General features: G+C 38.2%; 1 protein-coding gene across 2 annotated transcripts in view; it reads right to left on the bottom strand.

Annotated features, from left to right (window-relative positions):
• Positions 1-3,913: 3,913 nt before the first annotated feature.
• The window catches only part of PARP3 (poly(ADP-ribose) polymerase family member 3), a 24,533-nt gene continuing 6,688 nt past the window's right edge, over positions 3,914-21,758 (bottom strand). For both annotated transcript variants that reach the window (XM_034439871.2, XM_034439862.2), the window contains 10 exons: positions 19,628-19,854; positions 18,675-18,800; positions 15,909-16,100; positions 13,039-13,174; positions 12,166-12,392; positions 10,107-10,274; positions 9,807-9,893; positions 8,538-8,715; positions 4,552-4,698; positions 3,914-4,455 (listed from right to left, as the gene is read on the bottom strand). In XM_034439871.2, the coding sequence (XP_034295762.1) occupies positions 4,286-4,455; positions 4,552-4,698; positions 8,538-8,715; positions 9,807-9,893; positions 10,107-10,274; positions 12,166-12,392; positions 13,039-13,174; positions 15,909-16,100; positions 18,675-18,800; positions 19,628-19,828 (1,632 nt within the window). In that variant the 5' untranslated portion in view covers positions 19,829-19,854 and the 3' untranslated portion in view covers positions 3,914-4,285. The remainder of the gene's footprint in view (positions 4,456-4,551; positions 4,699-8,537; positions 8,716-9,806; positions 9,894-10,106; positions 10,275-12,165; positions 12,393-13,038; positions 13,175-15,908; positions 16,101-18,674; positions 18,801-19,627; positions 19,855-21,758) is intronic.

The raw sequence follows: 21,758 nt of genomic DNA, 5'->3' as shown, positions 1-21,758 counted from the left end.
CAATTAAACAGCTGGATTTTCCTAAAGCAAACAGAGTAATGTGGTCTAAGAAAGAATAGGACTTTTACCTCATTGTTCATTGCGTGGAAACCTTGACATTTAACATATGGTCTAATGACATTGAGACCTGATATTTCCACTTATTTTGCTATTAAAATTTAGGTTATTTTTTTAACCAAAAGTCAAAAATTGTAATCTAATATTAATTGGGTTTATATCAGAGTTATGGGTTATTTTAATTGAGTTTTGCTGTTTAAGCTAATGTGGCTGGATTCACATTTCGCATTTTCATAAATTACAGTTTACAAGCCACTGATAGTTTGGGCTGGTTTCATATACTGTAACAATGCCAAGCCATATAAATCACATTTTCACTTTGCATGAAATGGCAATCTCAGATTGTGATGAGCATTTCCAGATACCGACTTTTCCCTATTTCTTGGGGTACATGAACCTCTTCTTCCACAGAATATTCACAAGCAAACAATGTTGCATGCATTTCCAAGATACTTGATTCCTTGCAACTTTCAAAAAACATCTTTACATTTCCCCCCTCCCCCCTTGCTTCCAAAAAAGAAGAAACTCCCGTTTCCAATTCATCCTGTGTTTCTAGGTCTGTTTGTTCTTCCATTAGAGGAGCTGCTTTTTATTTTGCACTCCTCACTAGCATTTCATTCTGTCTAACCTAAGCAGACCTCAAAATGCAATTTTGCTGGCATGCTATTTCTAGGTTTGCTCTGATGTATTCATCTGGCACAACGGCAGAAGTTTTTTTTAGACTGCTCAGTATACTTTTTAATAATTTTAAAAGTCAATATTCCTCTGCTTTACTTCTACCAGGAGGAATATTTTGCAAGCCATTGGACAGATGTATATAAATACATGTGGGAAAATGTATGGACTATGTATATCTATGTATGCAAATGCTAAAATGTTCTTTGCATCTTTGGAAATGGGAAAAGGCTGATTGATAATTCACAGAATGTTTGAAACTTTGGGGACAGTGACTCAGGGACTAACAAATTGTAAATAAACAGAGAACAGAGATTTGCTGGAATTCTCCATGCTCAGCTATTGGTTAGCATAGATTTGCAAGGCGTATCGAAAGACACTTTTTGCAAAACTTCAGATTCATAAAGATCTTAAACAAAAGATAGATATGCTTGAGATCTGTAGATGATGAAGATGATGTGGAGAAATTACGTGTTGATTTTAAAATAGAAATTATTATCTAATGCAAAGGCTATGGGATGGCAGATCTCTCCATATGCTGGTTTGTTTTGGTTTAGTAGCATGCAGGTTTCACTGAGGGAACAATGGATGACAAGAGACCACTTGTTGTCAGATACAACTTGTTGCAAAAGAACAAAGAGCAGTATTCTTCTTTGGCATGGTACCGATGAGGGCAGCTAGTGAGACACTGTGCTAATTTTAGCTCTGACTTCTGTCACATCCATGCCTGAATTGATAATAGTGCCACTAATGGATGAAACGTGAACCTCTCATGCAATTTAGTTTCTCTCCTTTGCAACTGCTTGAATGGCACCATATAAATATTATTAATGCTAATCCTTTTTGATAGGTGTGATGTGTATTTCTGCCTGTTGAGTAGGTAGACACATCAAAGTTTTCTAGTGATGTTGCACAAAGAAAGTGTAGTTGTTAAAAGAATTGCTTAAAGCAATATAAATTTCCATTTTTAAACGTCAGTATTGTGGATTTAAATACTTCTGGATGAGATCTAGGTGAGCAACTCTCTATTAGACCAGGTCAGTGTTTCTCAACCTTGATAACTTTAGATGCGTGAATTTCAATTCCCAGAATTCCCTATCTTAAACTTGCTGAGGTTGAAAAACTTTGGATTAGGCAATACTATAATGAACTCCATGGACCAATACTTAGCTCTTTACAACACAGTAGCTACAAACTGCTGCTTCTATCAGCCTCATTAAGCAACATCTCCCTCAGAGATGTTTAACTCCCCTGGGTTAAATATCGTCTTTCTCCCAACATACACATTTTTATTGTTATTCAGTTGTAAATCGTGTCTGCCGGACCCCACATCCTCCACTGTCTCCCTCAATCTGCCAAAACTCATGCCTACTGCATTGATACTATCTAGCCACCTCGTCCTTGGCTGTCCTCTTCTCCTTTTGCCTTCAATCTTGCCCAACATCAGGGTCTTTTTCCAATGAGTTATCTCTTCTCATCTTCGTATTTGAGCTTCAGCTTCAGTGCCTACCCTTCCAAAAGACAATCAAAGCTGGTTTCCTTTAGGATTGAAACATTACACATACCTCGAACCTATAATTGTTCTTTTTCCTTGTAGATACATGGAATTTATAGTGATATACGAAGATGGGAACTATAAATGTATAGATAAGAGAAATGTGATGAAACTATATATAGATAAGAGAACTGTGATAGAAATGAAGCATATTCATCACAGAGTTAGAGAAAAGCTCTAATGGCCATGCTACCTTATTCAAGTTAAGAGTGTGTGTGCCATACTAATTTTTCTCCTACTATCCTCTTGTATTTACCGTTAGCAGAACTAAACTTTGGAAAACAAAAGATAGCTTTTCCAGGCTGACACTTTCAACTCTCAAACAATGCAATCAATATCTTTAATTGTGGCCATGATGTCTGGGAATTCTGGGAGCGGCAGTCCCAACATATCAGCAGGAGAAAACATTGCAAAAGATTGACAAGAAGTAGGATCAGGCATCTGTCACTGTCCTTACACACCCCTCTAGTGCCCATTTCTCTCAAATTCCTGCACCATAAGTAAAGCTTTTCTGAGGAAGATTGTGTAACAAACCTAAAGAGGATTTTGCAAGAAAAAAAAGGAAAAAGAATACCATCACAAATGCATAATTAAAATAAATAAATAAAAATAAAACTCCTTGTGATTTCTCCAAACAGAAATAGTCAAGATGATCCTCCTCCATTCCATTCATACATTGGTAAGAACAGTGATGGCTTTATGCAGGGATTGCAGAGAGAATACAACATGCAGGAATGTGCCAAAGCCTGCCCCTTTTCTGCTTACTTTTAATTTCACTGGGTCCTTTTTTCCCCTCCCTTCTTGACTGCTCTAGCAATAATTCTTATGTCTGCTGTTATGTATGTTTAACAGCAATTTCTGAACTTATATATGAAGGGAAGATAGTGAATGAAACCTTTAATAATGTGTAAAGCCATTTTTCTCAGAGCATCTACATCAGGGGTGTCAAACTAAGGCCCTCAGGCCGGATCCGGCCCGTGAGGTACTTAGATCTGGCCTGCGGGGCAGCCCTGGAGGCAGTGAAGCCCTGCCTCTGCAAGTGAAAATGGGCTCCCGAGCTCCGTTTTTGGCTGCGACAGGCTCCTGCAACCCTCTGCCAGTGAAAACGGAGCTCGGGAGCCCATTTTCACTAGCAGAACTAAATATCATCAAGCTAAATCTGTTGGACAAAAAAATGACAAAAAAGGAAAAATGGTTCAGGAGAATGCATATGTCTGTAGCATAATGTTGGAGAATAGCAATAGCAATAGCACTTAGATTTATATATCGCTTCATAGTGCTTTTAAAACCCTCTCTAAGTGGTTTACAGAGTCAGCATATTGCCCCCAACAATCTGGGTCCTCATTTTACTGACCTCGGAAGGATGGAAGGCTGAGTCAACCTTGAGCCGGTGAGATTTGAACTGCCGAACTGCAGCTAGCAGTCAGCTGAAGTAGCCTGCAGTGCTGCACTCTAACCACTGTGCCACCTCCGTTAAAGTGGAGATTTAACCCAACCTTGTTCTTCACAAACAGCTTCCTTCATCATCCTGGCTTTTAATTTTTACCAGATCATCTTAACAAATGAAATTTAGCAAGAGTATTTAAATGTGACCCTCTAGAAGAAAATACAGAAGGATGACACTGATTCGATTTAATAGAGTTTCTTTTATTTTCAGACTATTCGGATCCAAGAGATTTCCAAAAGTCATTAGCCCTTGCCGTGATACCTTTTATAGCAATAGTCTGGCAATGATTTCATCTTTGTTTTGTTGGACATCAACAAAGTCTTAATCTGCCTTATGGAAGCCACCATACTTCAAACAAGGTAGTTTCATCACACTCTTCTCTGCAGAATTAGAAGCCATGATTACGGAATGAATTCTGGATGAAGAACTGGGGAATATAACTCTAGATAGTTAACATTAAAGTCAGGTTCTTAAGATAGCCACTCAGCACTGGAAAGATGAGAGCCAGCAAATGGTGGAGTCCAGCAGAAAAAGGAGCCCACAAGAAAGCCTCAGAAATGGAGCTGGATCAGGTAGCGGATGCAACATTGATTCTCCTGGTAGATCAAGTACTCACTCTGGCTGAAGTTGCTGTTTTGGTACTTAGTCATAACAATGGGCTTTCCTTGTGGTATCAGCACTTTTTTCCCATCCAGGATAAGCTCTTTATCACATGCAGGGTCTAAGGACATGAAAGCAAATGCAAATTAAGAAATTGAGAGGATTAGCAAGAGCTAATCAGGCTACAAGTTATTAAACTGCAAGTCTTTAAACTTACCAGGTTCGGTATGGCCACAAGCCTTGACACTATCGTAACCCACTGGAGGCTTGCACAATGAATAGTCATCTTGAGTGATGTTATACACCTTGCCCAGGGCCACTTCATTCAGGAGCATGATTCCCTCCCGTTTGGAGGTGGTGCCCACTGCAAAGAGAGAAAGGAAGACAGATGCTCAACTGATTAAATATGGAAAGGGAGCTTCCTACCACCAGGGTTTGAGTCTCATACACTACTGAAATTCAGGTTTCCATTTCACTCTGGGGTCATGACCAGATTTTCCTGCAGCCAAAGACCCTCCAAATACAGCACATTCATTCATTTTAGATAAATTTTAAAGTTTTTACTTGGATATTCTACTTCTTTGCTCTAAATGGAGACATTTCACATATAGCCCTTGACCCAGGGGTGAAATGCTCCCGGTTCGGACCGGATCGAGCGATCTGGTAGCGATTGTGGCAGGTGGTTTGGAGAACCGGTAGCAATGACGGCACAAGGCTCCGCCCACCCGTGTGTCGTTACTTCCTGCTTTTAAAAGGCAAAGAAAAAAAAAGGCTCTGATGATCGCGCGCCACAGCTGTGATCATCAGAGTCTTTTTTTACCTTTTAAAAGCATTTTTTTACAACCTATTTCCACCCACTTTTTGGGGGTGCTTTTTTTGGGTACTTTCAAGTGCTGGTTCCTTAGAATCCAGCTTTACATGCTTTGGGAAAATGCCATTTTGAGGTTCTCAGCTGTTGGCCCATGAGGTGGAAACATGATTTATTAAGCTATATTAACCTCATGGTTGGAATTAGGCAATCCATGGCCCGGCCTGACCATACCCCACCATGGTGCCATCAAAACCTAACAACAAAACAGTCTTTTGTCTGTGGAGATTTTCAGTCATCTCATTTCAGTTAATGGCAGGGGGATGGAAGGATAGATGCTGACAGTTGAGACTGGATGGTGGGCAGATGGATGGATAAGTTCTGATAGGATTTGGGGAGGGGATGGAAGGATTATATTGCTTTGTAGTCATCTGATCATTAGCACTCTCTGGGAGTTGTTAAGACCACTGAGGCCTCAGAGACTGGTAACAACCAGATGATTGCAAAGAAATACAATCCTTCCATCCCCCCATCCCATCAGAACCCATCCTTCCCTCTTCCCACCGTCCAGTCTCAACTGTCAGTATCTATCCTTCCGTCCCCTTGCCATCAGAACTGATGAAGCTTCTTAGAGGAGAAGCGAAACATTTACTTCTTCCTCAAGAAAAAAACAGTACAGTTGCCTTTAACACCTTTGAGAAAAGACCCAGTTATTCAGCAGAATGATTCCCCTCTTCTCAAGTAGGCTGAGAATGGTAACCAGAGGTCTACTTTTCATTTCTTAAAACTTATACATTCTTCCCTTAAACCAAGTGAAATTACACCAATGAGATTGAGCCATTTTGCCCCTGAATTTTGGCCTACAGCATTAAACCACCAGGTCAAAAACTGGGAGATTGTAAATTCTAATCCCACCCCAAACATGAACCCAGCTGGGATTTCTGAGGAAAAAATGGCAAACTGAAGATAGAGCTGCTAAAAACAGAGCTGACAACTGCTGCAGAATTAAGGACCACAGAGTAGACAAACTCTTAGCGATTCCTCTCCAGACAAGGAGAGGATTTGAAATCACCCTCAAGTGCTCCAGACAGTTGCTCTTCGCAGAGACAGTGGTCTCTGGTGGGTTTAGAGCAGTGGTGAAATCCTACCGATTCGCACCGGTTCGGGAGAACTGGTAGTGATAAAAGCTACTGGTTCAGTAAACCGGTAGTAAAAAAAAGCTACCAGTTGGTCCGAACTGGTATTTCCGACGATCAACTGTGCTGTGCGATTTATATTCGCTAGAAAGCAGGAAATCCTGTGAATCTAAATAGTGCGGCACAGCTGTTCCCCCCCTCGCTGTTCTACTTACCTTGTTAAGCGTCCTTTTCCGTGCAAAGCATGCGTTTGGCGTGCACTATGCATGCGTGTGCATGCAGCATGTGTTTGGTACACACTACGCATGCAGCGTGTTTGGTGCGCATGCACGTGCACAGCACATGTTTGGCGTGCACCACGCATGTGCGGGCAGCAAATTGGTAGCAAACCGCGGAGGATTTCACCACTGGTTTAGAACTCTGGGAGATGAGGGAATAGCCATCTTGCTCAAAACGCAGTTGGGCCTTTGAAATGACACTGGGTTCATGTACTTCCTTTTCTAATGACTTTTGGAAATTGTTTGCTAACTAAATGGTTCAGCTCCTGGGAACCTTTGGGTTGATAGGTTTTATAGCATTGGGTGAGTTTCCTTTAATCCTTAGTGAAAGAAAATTTAAATACAAGTTTAAGAATTTAACCAAAAATATTTTTATTGAAATAAAATAGCAAAACAATGATTAGAATTTTGATTCTGGAAATGGATTTGAAATAAAATTTTGGAATTATAAGAATCCTTTCAATGGGAAAATGCTTTTGTTTTGAATTATTTCTTTAAAAAAATATAGGAAGGGACTTTGAAGTTTGGATACTAGAGGAACTTGAAGGAACTAAAGATATTAATTAAAGAACACTTAAATTTCACAGAAATTAATACAGAATTGAGCTAAATATTTTAACATTCTACATTTTGAGGGATATTTTTTAACAATGAACTCTGAAATTAATTTTAAGACTGTCTGCCTCTATAGATAGACTTGTGTTTAAAATATGTTATGGAAGAAGAACAGGTTTTACTGGAGAAGCCTGAGGCTGATCTGAAAGTGGATTTAAAAATGACAGGCTATAAGAAAGATATGGAAAAACCTGCTAAACTGGACATACAAAATAAATTGACTTATGTATTAATAATTAAAAGGAATATACAAATTAGAAACCAAGAGAGTGACCTGGATAATTTACAAAAGATGCTTGTTAAAGTTTTGAAGGATTTGTGAGAAGAGACAAAGAAAAAATAAAAATGAATCAATGAATTAAAGATCAAGATTGTTAAAAATAAAAGGAAGGAATATAAAGTTGGTTTATTTGATAAAGATTAAAATAGATTTGTTTCTATCTCTGGTAACTCTTAATGGACTTTTGCTGACCAGAACTAAAATGACGAGCCTTTAAGGATTTGTTTATAGATAAAAGATGGGATATGGGAAGAAAAGTTCACTGGTTGTATTTTAAAACAATATGTTAATTTGCTACAATTGTTTACACTTGTGTTGAAGTCATTTCACTTCTTCATTATATTCTTATTTCCCCCCCCTATTTTTTCTTTCCTGCACTTTCTATTTTATTATTTTATTTTCTTATTTGTATTAGAATTTTTGTCACTGAACTGGCATTAATAATAAAATTATTATTAAATAAAAAAAATTAGGCAGGAACCCAATTCGATGACTTTGGGCCAGTCACCCTCTCTCAGCTCTAACAAGGAGATAATGGCAAACCATTTCTGAAATCTTGCCAGGAAAACTGCAGGGATTTGTCCAGTCAGTTGCTTAGAGTCAACACTGACTGAAAGGTACAAAAATGATAAAACAATTATCAGAGTTGTGCAACCTTTTAGGGCATTTTAATGTGGATGTGATATTGGGAGATAAATTATTATTCCAGATGAAAGAAAGTGACTAGTTCAAGCACACTCACCTGGTTTGTGTTATAAGGCGAGACTAGAACCCTTGGTTTCTAGCATGATGCCCTAACCACTACATCAAACTGGCTCTTATATATAGTTCCTGCGTATGCATGTTTGTGTATGTATGTGTATGTATATAGTGTATATATGTGTTGAGAGAGAGGGAGGGAGGGAGAGAGAGAGAGAGAGGGAGAGGGAGGAGAAAGACTTGTGTATGTGTGTGGTTTAGCCACTACATCAAATTGGCTCTCTTGTCTCTTCTTCCCTTGTTTTACTCTTAGGATACAGGTAGCAGTAGCGAGGAGAGTCAATGGGAGAGCAGCAAATGGTAGAATAATAATGAATGTGACCTCACCATAGCCTGCTGATTTACTGTTCTCAGAAGCAAAGTAAATTCCCTTGCCAACACGGCCACCAGAATGGGGCATGATGCGCAAGCCACTCTTCAGGATGGCAGCAACAACAGCTATGTTGGTCCCATGCCAGAGTAGACGCCGATTTCCCAAGTGGTCATGAGTCTTAAAACGTTGGCTCTGTTTAGGAAATGAAACAAGAGAACTGAGCAAGTAACATCTTTGCTCCTCTTCAAGTCATATTTGAATAAAGGAAAGGTAGAAAGCCAAACATGAATTTCCCATGTCACGTTGTTGAATTACAGACTCATTTGCATACCTGACTGGTCATCCCCAATATAGAGGTTTTTTTGCTACTGCAGAAAAGGACAAGACTTCTAATTAGTAAATGGCCTTGTTATTACTCTGCCAATGGATACATATAGTCCTTTGAAGTCTTGATGTCTCACAATTGAAAGTGGTATTATCATCTACCTGTGCCCCCCCTCCCCCCAATGTCTCAGGAGGTAGGTCTGGTCAGATGGATTGCAAGGCTTTTGATCTCAATCATTCGTTTGGAATCTCAAAAATATTTGTGCCTCAATTGGCACATGCCCTGAGAATCAGTGTCTATGGAGATTTATTTATTTATTTGATTTGATTTCTATACCGCCCTACTCCCGAAGGACTCAGGGTGGTGCACAGCCAAACAATAAAACACATACATACAAAATTTAAAAGTAGAATAAAATCAAATTAAATAATTTTGGCCCCGACAAATTTAAAACCCCAAACTTTTAAAACCAATTTAAAATTGAATGTATAAAATACTAAAAGATATTTAAAAATTAAAAATCTTTTATAAAAGACTGATTTTTTTTATAAAAGACTGATTCTCAGTCATCCAGGTCATGGTTGTCCCAAAGGTGCTTTTTTCCAGAGGCAACTGGATTTTCTTGTTTTTTCTTTTGAAGGCATTTTGCCTTCAGCTGAAGAAGCTTCTTGGATGAGAAGAGAACTGTCTTCAAAGAAAAAGCAGAAAGTCCAGTTGCCTCTTGAAAAAGCACCTTTGGGACCTGAGAATCAGAGTTACCAGGATCAAAGAAATAAGATCTTAATTTTAGGTATCAGTTCTGACTGTATGTTCCTATGGGCAATCTTCCCCAATCTGGCACCCTTTACATGTGCTGGAATAACCCTGCTTCCTTCAACCAACATGATCTTAACATAGAAAGAAACAAATCTAAGTCCTAGAACAGAACAGGGAAGGAGATATTCCTCTTCAACTTTACCTCACCCTCTCTGTTCACCTTCCAAATATTCATGATACGAAGCTTTTGGTAAGTGGAACTAGTCTTCTTCACATAGGTTTCAATCAGCTAGTAGGGTAGAGAGGAAGAGAAATAAAGAAAGTGAACATCAAAGAACTGAGATAAATAGGAGAGTTAGTTGCTAGCTGTGGAAGAGGCTATCCCACATGTTGTCCTTTATCCTTTATTCACACGTTCCTGTATTGATTGCCCAGTCACAACTGCTTGAGTGCTACCTCAATATTTAAAGCAAATAAGAAACAGCTTGTAGGGCCATCTTACCTTATAGTCCTCAGATGATGGCGCCACTAAGGTGAGCTCACATTTCAAAAGCCCATAGTCCTTGTCCAGTGGATGCAGAACTTCTTTCACCATTTCCTTCTCTTCCTCTTCCTCTTCCTCCTTCTTTTGGGCTTGTAGACTCTGGGCCAGTTCAATATCTGCTAGGACCTACCAATAAAGTAAGCCAGTCATCACCAACATTGGGATGCAGATGAGATGCACACAGAAGCACTAATCTCACATTTGGGCTGTTATCCTGGATCCATTTCCAGAAGAGCCAGCCCCACTGAAACTAAGGGGGAAATTATTTGGAATAAACAGATTTAGGAACACGCTACTAGCAATGAATTGAACTAGTTGAATGCATGCATCTGCTGGCTTGAAAAGAAGAATAACAAACTTCTTTTTTTTAATTCAAAATTATGTTTTAGTTATTGGATTTACATCCCATGTTTCGTCAAGTTTACAACACTCCTTCCTCCAAATTTTCCTCAGCATGATCTGTCAGGTAAGAGAGGACTAAGAGCTAGTGAGCTTTTATGCCTGAGAGTGGACTTCCACTTGGATTTCTTTCTTAACCATCAATTCATTAACCATCTATTATCTTGATTGTATACTATAGAAGTATAGATATACAATCTACACTTCCATGGCAAAAAGGTTCATTAATTAAGCATCTAGGTGGAAACTCTGATCTGTGGTTTTATCATTTAAGAAGTGCAAGAGCTCAGCTGGCATTTTTGTTGTTTTATGTGTATTACTTCAGATAATACAGTAGCTTTTTCTTCCATTATAAAGCATGTCAGGCTATGTTATTACCACTGACCTAGATGTCCAAGGACAATTGTTAGGAAGTGTTCATCTTATTCAACTTTTTATATTTCCCTTTTAAATTTTAGGGCTAATATGAACACAAAGATGCATGAGATGGAAGGGTGTGAAATACTAGAGCTTTATTTCACAGGATGACTGAATTCTAATCCTTTTTTAAAAAATGCACAACTCTTCTGTGGTTAGGAGCCACCTTTTGAAAAATGTGATTTTTGTTTCACAATCAAGAACTACAGAAGCCTGGTGGTGATGAGATGTTGCCCTCGGAGAAGACAGGGCCAGAATCATCGCCTTTTTTCCTCAATTTGGGAGTGCTTTAGTTGGTGCTAGGTGTCTTATTAGGGTATTACTTATGCTTTAATTATAGTAAAATACAGGTAGTCTTCGACTTATGGCCACAATTGAGCCCAGAATTTATGTTGCTAAGTGAGAAATTTGTTAAATTTGTCAAAGAAATTTGAGTTTTGTCCCATTTTATGACTTTTCTTGCCACATTTGTTGAGTGAATCACTGCAGTTGTTAAAGTAGTAACATGGTTGTTAAGTGAATCTACTCTTTCCCATTGATTTTGCTTGTCAGGACGCAAAAGATGGTCACGTGAATGCAGAAAACTGCAACCATCATAAATATGAACCAGTTGCCAAGCATCCAAATGTAAATCATGTGACAATGGGAATGCTGCAACAGCCATAAGTGTGAAAAATGGTCATAAGTCACTTTTTCAGTGCCATTCTAACTTTGAATGATCACTAAACAAACTGTTGTAAGTTGAGGATTATCTGTAGTATCCTTTTTAGAAAATTATCAGAAATTGGCATACTATCCTTATCTGCAGTGTTATACTGAATTTCAGCTGTGTGATTTTAGAGGAACTTGAGGGCAATCACAAAGGAGTTCAAATTTTGAACGAAGGATTGCCCACCTCTTTTTTAAAGCATAATTCCAGAATATAATGTTTACAGCCACAAAGAAGCACATTTGTTACTCACTTCAATTCTCTGATTTTGTCAGCTAGCTTAGGCATCCCAAGCCAACCAATGATTGCCAGGAGAGGTTAATAAAGATAACGCAAAACCGAAGGCAGGTCATCAATGTATTTAGTATCACAGCTTAGCCACATAAAATTTGGATAGAAATCTTCCCTAATGACAATTTATTGATAAAATGATAAATTTTTATTGATAATTGATAAAATGTGAAGGTTGGTCCCTTTCTGAGAACTCCTTACCAGAAGCATATCCTTCTTAGCTTGGACAACTTCCTGTGTGTTGATGGATGGAGGCCGATTACGACCAAAGTTGTGGGGAATAATGGTATAAAAGCGAGATGAAAGTTCCTCCAGCTTCTTCTGGGAAGGTGTTTGCTTCTTTAGAGCTTCTTCAAGAGCTTCCAAAGCTTCAAAGCCTTTGGCAATCTGCTGTTTGCTCAGCTTTCCCAGTGGCATCTTCTTTACATCTGGCAGGGAAACAGACATAAGACATTTCCATACTGATCAATCTAACACTTCCAGGATATTTACAAGTCAGTGGTGAAAGCCACCAGGATTGGAATACTATCGGCAATTTAAATATGTGTTCTTTTTTGGTCTTCACACTGAGCATTAACAGTGATTTCCAAGTTGGACATCATTTGTGAAGAAAGCCAAGAGAAGAATCTGCACCACCATGGCGCAGTGGTTAGAGTGCAGTACTGCAGGCTACTTCTACTGACTGCCAGCTGACTGCAATTTGGCAGTTCAAAACTCACCAGGCTCAAGGTTGACTCAGCCTTCCATCTTTCTGAGGTGGGTAAAAGGAGGACCTAGATTGTTGGGGGCACAATTGCTGACTCTGTAAACTGCTTAGAGAGGGCTGTTAAGCACTGTAAAGCAGTATATAAGTCTAAGTGCTATTGCTAGTGCTATTGTTAAACAATTTAATCCCCAGGCTTCCAAACTTTAATTGACTTGACTTGATACTAGACCAACCAAAGATAAAATCATTCTGAAAAAAATATCTGTTAATTGTACAATTGGATTATAAATGACACCTAGAGGAAACAAGATAAAAAAAAGTGATGGTTTTCTTTTGTGCGTCAGAGAAGTGGCCCCTCCACCATTTACCTATATTCATGGTCTGCATAGCTTCTTTAAACATGTCATTGCTGAATATGAGTGTCATAAGATTCTGGGTGTGCTTGTCCAAAGTGCAAGGCAGTATCTTTTGTTTAAATGACTTCATTCCATCCACATCGTCCACCTTGGAAGACAAGAAGAATAATTTGGGTCTGAATTTACATAATTCAGTTCCTCTAACAGGGCAGCATTAATCTTAAATGCACACTACAATACATGCTTTCCTCAGAATAATGAGACAATTTTTTTTCTGAGTAAATATGCATAAAATTGCATTGGTCAAACTCACATTGTTTCTCTTTCCATCCTGCCTCAAGTTATCAAATGACTGTATTTTTCCTCCATTTCACCAACAGGTACTCTGACTTACACATATTTTATTTTTATACATTTATAATTTTTATTAAAACTTTAAAAAAAGTAAATACAAATTAATATAAAGTGTCAGCGTTCTGAGTAACGCATCTGCCAAAAGCAGAACTCTGAGGCAGGTAGATTCCTCAAAGAACATGTTTATTGGATACATCATATCGGCACAGCTAGTGAAAACCCATTCTAAAAGTTCCTGTGGTTTTTCCGCTAATTAAAAGAGCAAATATTCCCATCCCCAGATGTCACTGGTCACATTGTCCAATAGCCTGGCAGGCTGCTTGGTCACTCCTCTCCTCCTTCAACTGCCACCTGTTGGGACCACCATGGTTCCCAGAAGAAAAATTTTTGTTTTGAGTATTAGCCAGCCTATCAATTCCCCCCTCTCTTCCCCCTCTCAGAGTTCGTGGCAATTATGAGGCAGCACAAGATGGCTTCAGCCAGGTTCGCTTCAGAGTTGACATAAAGAAGAAAAAATAATTTGAAGTGCCTTTATACATTCTACATAATGTCTCTGGTGTTGTATACCAACAATACATCATTTTATAAAAATTCTCTTTGAGATCATAACACAATGCAAACATCAATACTTTTAACCACATATTTTCCCATTGACCCATCTGTATATTATAACCAAGTTCTTAGCCAACTTTATCATACATTCTTAAACCTTTGTTTCAAATTCTAACCAGCATTTATGTATTTTATAATGTTTGTTATCAATGCACAATTGTACTTCAAATTCTGTCTCAGTTTGCTACATGCCATAAGTCTTTTTATCCATTTTAAATCTTTCTGATAATTGTAAATGGGAAAACTATATGTAGTCCTTGAGTTATGACCACAATTAAGCCCAATATTTATGTTGTTAAATGAAACATTTGTTAAATGAGTTTGCCCCATTTTACAACTTTTCATGCCCCCAGTTGTTAAGTGAATCATTGCAATTGTTAAACTAGTAACGTGGTTGTTAAGTGAATCTGGATTCCCCATTGACTTTGCTTGTCAGAAGGTCGCAAAAGCTGATCACATGACTCCAGGACACTGCAACCGTCATAAATATGAACCACTTGCCAAGCATCTGAATTTGATCATTGCAATGGTTGTAAGTACGAAAAATGGTCAATAAGTCACTTTTTTCAGTGCTGTTGTAACTTTGAACAGTCACTAAATGAACTGTTGTAAATCGAAGACTACCTGTATTGACAACTATCTCTTTCTGCTGTTAACTGCTCTCTTGATCTAAGTTTGAATTACCCTTGATGGTTTTCCAACAGTTCCCACTATGTCAATCACTTGCCTTTGTCTGCTATTTTTCTTTTATAATATGTTTCTTGAGCTGAGATCTATAAACGTGCCTTTGGGTTTATCTACTCCATACTCTCAATATGATAAATGCAATGAAATAGTTTTTGATAACCACATTAATTTCAATTTTACCATAAATAGCCATGTAATCCAAACCATAGGTTATGATCTTCTAGCTCTAAACCTTCTAGGTACTTGACTTCCTAGTTTCTAACTCATAAAGCCTCTTGTTTTTCAGAAACATCCATTCTTTCATCCAGATCAAATAATAAGCAGTGAAATGCAATTTCAAAATTTAGTAAACCCAATTCTCCTCTTGTTTGCATCTTGTAATACTTTATATTTAATTTTATATTTTAATTTTAAGTGATATACAAAGTGAGTCCTTTATTTCTATCCTGCTGAAATAAATTCTTCTCTCAAATTTTTGCAACTCAAATATTTGATATCTTTCTCCTAATATCAAAAAATGGTTTCTGCACAGAATTTAGTCTGAATCTCCCATTTAAAAGTAGAACTCGTCTCTTCCGATTTATCCTATCTCAAAGGAATTTTCTTGTGTTTAGGTTTGTCAGGGAAAAAAATACTCTTTTCTCTTATGTAGTATTCTAGTTGGAATTTCTTTAAATACAATTACATCTGTACTATCAATCCCCAATCTAGTATTACCAACAAAGTGGAAGTTTGGGAAAGTCAGATAGAAGGTATTAATAGAAAAATGGAGAAAGAGTTGGATAACTTCACGTTACTGGAACTGAGAGGAAAATAATTTGTTGAAGATTTACAGCAATTCTAGAACGACATAGAGAAGACAATGTAGACAAAATATAGTTACGTTTCTGTCTAATTTTTTGAACTGGGAGCTAACACTGACCAGAGATTAATCAAGTTTATCGGATTAATATCACATTTTGCAAAATTAAGAAATGTTCCAAGGGATGTCCTTGTGCACTTTGTCAGGAAGAAGACCAGAGATGGTTTTGCAATAGCACTTATACATTTGTCTGAACCAGCAGATGTCCTGAGAAAATATGGTTGAACTGATTATACTTTCTATCCTTAAGCAAAGATTCTGATCTCAATTCATTTTTACAGAAAACCATCCAGAAATCTATCTATACTTCCAGGTCCACTTACTTCCCAGTGTATACTACTTAAAAGTATACTCTTTGAACACTCACCTTTACTGTCACCTCTTGTTCCTCTTTATCTTCATGTTGTACTTCAATGAGGGTATACTTGCCATCATGAGCAATAAAATTCTCTCGATTAGCCCATTTATTCTTTGTCTTCTCTTGGAACTTCTTCTCAAAAGCATTTATGGCAGCTTCCAAGGTTGGACAACTGCTGAGTTTACATTGCCCTACTTCCCCCTGGAAAGTCACAGAACATTTGTTAGCCTTAAATTATCAGGAAAGTGTTTCCAACATTTGCTGACTTTTTTTTTAAAGCTATGATGGCATCATCTGCCAGGTCTTAGATTATTTCCCAGTTTTGAATACATCTGAACTTTAACCACAATTAGAATTTTATAGCATGAAACTAGGCTTACTTGATAACATGGTTTTTCTAGCCTCAACATTTGAAGGCTTGTCTTCATTTCATATTCATTCACTCTCTCCAGCTCAGTACTGACATTTTCACTATCCCCTGTTCTTCTTCACCGAATATCAAAATAAATAAATGTACTGAGGCCTATAACAAGCCTTTTTCTTTTTCAAATTCACACACACCACACAAAAAGAAAAGACATATTATGATCAATGCTGATAGAAATCAACTCTTTTCAAGCAGAGATTTTCTGCCAAGGTCTTCTGGAAAATTAAAGCCTTATATAAAATCAACTCTGAAGGAAAAGAAGACAACTATCCCAGTCACTAGCTGCAATCTCAGATTAATCTAGAAAAAAAATCAGGATCTTTGATCAGAAGGCCTAGATGAGGAGTATAATCTGAGCTCTTCCACATGATCAGTATTAATCCAAAGTCTTGTCACTAAAGCAGAATAAAGCTCAAGCTCTAGGGCAGCACAATTTACTCTTGCATATTTTTCTTCTGACCCATGGATAGGAAGTCTGTATATTAAGGGGAAAAGGTCTGGGAAGAGCCCCAGATTATCTTCTTATGTTTGCTTCCTGCATTTTGTCTTTTTTAGACCAGAAGAACTTATCTCTATGAATACCTTGTGGGCTTAATTCTACTCACACATCTAATTATGAATCCTAATGAATGAATGGCAGGATCCCAACTGGGGATTCTCAAGTAAAGAGATGCTCTTTCAGAAAACGGGTTAGAGATTTTGCAGTTCAATTTGAACTGGATCTAGAAATTAACTACTAACCAGCATGGATGACAAAGGACTGCTATAGATTGTGTTAGCCAAGCCCATCAAGGTACCCTGTTTTGAATAAACTGAAACGTCTCATGGATTTTCAAATAGTGATACCAGTAAAATAATCTAAAGAGGAACTCACCAAATAATCAATAACAACTGCAGGTCTGCTATTTCTGCCCATGCATAGCATATATTTGAGCCACTATGATAACAGTTCCAGAGCACCTCCATGCTACATTTCTGATCCTGGAGAGAATAGATCTCCTTGAAGGACAGTGTTGAACCCTGCTTATTTATTAAAACCAATGAACCACTGATAAACAGCAACATATCACACTAAGCAGGGGTGAAATGCTCCCGGATCGGACCGGATCGCCCAATCTGGTAGCAATCTTGACCGGTGTTTTGGCAATCTGGTAGCGATGGCAGAGCGTAGCTCCGCCCACTTGGCCAGGTGTCATTACTTCCTGGTTGTAACCAGGAAGTAATGTGTTTTTTACCTTCTGCGTATACGCAGAAGGTCTGCTTGCGCCTGTGATGCGTGCATGCATGCGCGTGGCACGTGTGCTTCCGAACCGGTAAGGAAGGTAAGTAGATTTCACCCCTGGCACTAAACTAGAAATTTGAGTATGCATGAAGGAGTTATAAAGCAGCTTGGCATTATGCATGAACTGGACCACTATGACTTATGTAATAAAGAGCTGAAACAAACCATAGCTTAACACAATTTATTATGTATCTCCATCTTATCAAGATTGAATTTTAGCTTACTGGCTCTCATCCAGCTCATTCTTTACTGTTTTATTTTATCTGTTATAATAAATTTTGCTTTAGGTTAGATCAAACATTGTTGTAAAGCATACACTATTGGAAGCATTAGCTAATTATTATTTTCTTGACTTTGACTTTTTTGCTGCAGGCTCATAACCGCTGCTTTGATTGGGAACTAACTTGTTTGATTTTGTATTTTCACAGGAAAACTACACAAAGAGCAAATAGTTTATTTGATTTTTCTTCTCTGAAATGAAATCTTATGAATAATAACCATGGTTATGAATACTGTCTAAAATGTCTGACCATAATACTTCGAGATGAGGTTTTTTATTGTTCAGCAGATTTTACAGGGGGAAAAGCAGCATCAATCTTCCACTTGTAATCCTGTCGTCTTTTCTTGCCATTCCTTTTTCTGTTTGCTTGGTAACAGAAGACCCATTAAGGAAGGGAAGATGGAATTGTTATGTAATGACTTTTGACTTATAAGAGCTGTCCATTTGGAGACCAAGATTGCATGTCTCCCCTGTCAAGGTACTGCGCGTTACAAGGAAATGCCTTTCTTTCTTGATATTCATATAGCAGCAATCACTACATTCAGCAAAGCAAATTGTCATTTGGGAAACACAGTTGTTCAACTGAGGTATATTTTATAATAGAGGTTTCAGTAATTGTGTACCTTGTCTTGCGGTTAGGAATTACTGGGCATAATGAGGCTAATAATACAAAAGCCATTTTAGGAAGAAGCTGCCTATCATGTCCCCCACTAGACTCCTGAACTGTTGAGAAATAAGGCACCAATCCTTCTGTTTACACAGACAGATTGTGATCGAGAGACTTACTACACGGCCCCAGCGGTTCCAGCAACTATAATTCCCTTTTTGCTCTATCAGCTGGATGATGTAGAACTTGTTGTTGTTGTTGCCAATATTGGTTTGGTTCAGCATACAGTCATAGTCTTCGTAAATCTAAAGTGATAAAAGAGGAAGCAGGGAATATGAATATGCTGCTTTCAAAACACCCATCAATCTCTGCACTTCTGCCAAATGGTAGTTTTGGGCTTTGATTTTGGGCCTTTACCTATTTGGCTTGGGGCCATCCTTATATTTCAAACTATACCTGCATTGAAATAATGGGAAGGGAATAATGACACAGCATCAGAAGCACTATGAAAACAAGGCAAACAAGGCCTTGAAAATAATGTGTTATTGGGACCTGAGCCAGGTAGCATTGTGTCCTGCATTTTATTTGTTCAGCAAGTAATGGAGTCCAGGACCTATGACAGACATGCATTCAAGTTAGAATTTGATTGACATCCCACCCATTACTCCCAGAGAGGCAGCTTCAGCTAACAAGATTTCTGTTTGGCTTGGCCTGGCAGAGAACATTCTAAAGAATGAAGTACAATGCAGTATGCTGGTTTAAGACCATCATGAAGATTTGATTAGATTTAAATGCGATGCAACCCTCTGCCAAGAAAAAACTATTAGCTAATGAGACTTCATCATGGAAAAAAACCCCAGATTTCTGGCCAAGTAATTTTCTTCTCCTTCCAGACTGACTCTATGTGTTTTGAATAGACATGGAAAGAAAAAACAAAACTTATGTAGAGGAAACTGAAGAAGCAGGATGCATACAGATTTCTATTTTTCCTCTGCTAGCTTCATCTCCTAGCATTCCTAGCCAATTTAGCTCACTTACAGGCACTATCATCCAAAACATCTGGAAGGGAATACCCCTGTTGTAAGGAAAGCCAGACACAGGTGATCATTTGACCTAAACTCTTTGCTCTCACCTGGGCACCGTTGTCATGACTCAGCTGACAGGCAGTATCAATTTTGGCCTTGGACTTCTCCTTAGGAGCTGCTTTCAGTGCTGCCATGGTGGACAGGAAATTGTCTTCCTCTGGTTCAGGTTTCAGTTCTGGTTCCTTTTTAACCTTCTTGCCCTTGATGACAGCCCGAGTTTGGGCAGCTGCTTTACGCTTTGGAGGCATGGTTCCTGTCCAATCTTAATTGTTACCTGAAAAAAATAAAACTGATATTCAGATTTACTTCCTCAGGGTACTGTGGACATTGCACCAATAAACAAATTAATTCCTGACACAGTCCTTATTATTATCAGTTCATATTAATTACTGCAGAATTAAGGCCTCTTCGTTGAAGATTATGCACCATAATCTACTATTTTGCTCCAATCATGCTGGTCCAAGCCAGTTGATTGCTTTAGCCCCACTCCTAATCTAGCATTTTAACCACTACTTCACACTCATTTTCAGTTCTATGTATCTAAAGACATAAATTGTACAAAGACAGGGACTTAATTGTTTAATTAAATGGGAAAGGAAAACCCTGCCAGCTAAAATTTTATGTTAGTAACAAAATAAACACAAAATTCCAGGACAGATCTGAAAAAAAAGGAAAGTGATCGTTCTGCTGGTTGGTTAATAGATTAAAAAATACTGGAAATGATGCTGAGCACTTTGGCAACTACTTTGGCAAAATCTCAATAAAATTTGGAAGAATCACTGATGTTTCAAGGCCCACCATTTTTAACAGCTCAAGTTACTTTGGAGATTAGTGCTAAGAAATACCCAGCAGTCTGTAGAAGCACTGCCATGGTTCTGATATGCTTTCTGTCTTGGCTTGCACATCATTCTGATTCAAATTTCATTTTTCCTTGTACATATATTTATAAATCTTAGTGAGAAACAGGAGTCTATCAGAACGTAAGCTAAAACTGTAAATGTGATGTACTGAAAAACCAAATAAGTCCTGTGAACAACAGCACACACAGTGACTCTAAGAAAAAAATATTTCTTTGTAGGTTGTTTTTCCAAGGTATCTTTACTAAATTACTAGATAATCATTAAAGGGAAGCTGGAGAAAGGTTCTGCCTTTGAAATCATATTTGAAAGTTACAATTCTAATCTTCCCCTCTCCAATTCTAATTGTTTTGTTTGACTGTTTGATTTCAATCAACCACGTGTATGTACATGTAGTTTGACAGATTCCCCAAAGGAGCTAGTTTTCATTTAAAATTGCAGCCTAATTATGATTGAAGCCACAAAACCACACCGCAGGCAAGCAGGAATAGATAATTCATAGAGAGTTTCTAAGCTTATTCACAATTTTGTTCTCAGATTATGTATAATTGTAAATTTTCACCTCCAACTAGCCTTGTTACCATTGTATTCCTTGGAAAGGAAAATATATTACTCTCTTTCTTATAGGTATTTTGAATTCAGTTTTCTCATTAAGCAAATATTCATGGGAATCCCATAAACAGAACCATATTTTTTTCGCATTGCTTCCCAATGTTAATAAGCATAGTTCTGAATTACTATCATTTTCAACAAAGCATTTAAGGCTACTCAATTAAGTGGCCATCATAATACCACTAGGATTGCCTTCCTCATTCTTAGGAATTGGCAGGAGAAAGCTAATTAAAAAGCATATTCGAACAAATGTAACTTAAATGCAAGTCTCTGGTGCAATTTCTTAACAAGGCACAAACATACAAATGTCAACGTCAGGGTTTCAAGTAACACCCCCAACGAAATCAAAACTCCAAGGCAAGCATTTTCCTCAAAGTTTGAATGTCATATTGGCACATCTGGGAAAGCCCAAAGCTGAAAGCCCCGGGTTTTCCCCACCCAAAGTAATGTCAAAGTTCCTTTCCCTGCATCCACATAGGCATCACATGGTCCAATCAGGTCACTGTCCCAACTGTAGTTGACTCCCCAGGTGCAGGTCGTATCTCCCCAGGTGCAGGCTGAACATCCTCGACTCCCAAGGGAAAAAAATGTTGTTATGGCTATACACTCCACACTGTCTCCACCCCCCCCACCCTACCATTCCTACGGCTTGCCCATCCACTGCTGTGGCAGCCCTGAAGATTCCAATTTAAAGATAACTCCAGAGCTG

The sequence above is a fragment of the Pantherophis guttatus genome, chromosome 2, assembly GCF_059756535.1.
Source record: "Pantherophis guttatus breed Tessera chromosome 2, ASM5975653v1, whole genome shotgun sequence".
In the NCBI taxonomy this organism is placed as follows: domain Eukaryota; kingdom Metazoa; phylum Chordata; class Lepidosauria; order Squamata; family Colubridae; genus Pantherophis; species Pantherophis guttatus.
The sequence above is the reverse complement of the archived record's forward strand: the minus strand, read 5'-3'. Positions and strand labels throughout refer to the sequence as shown.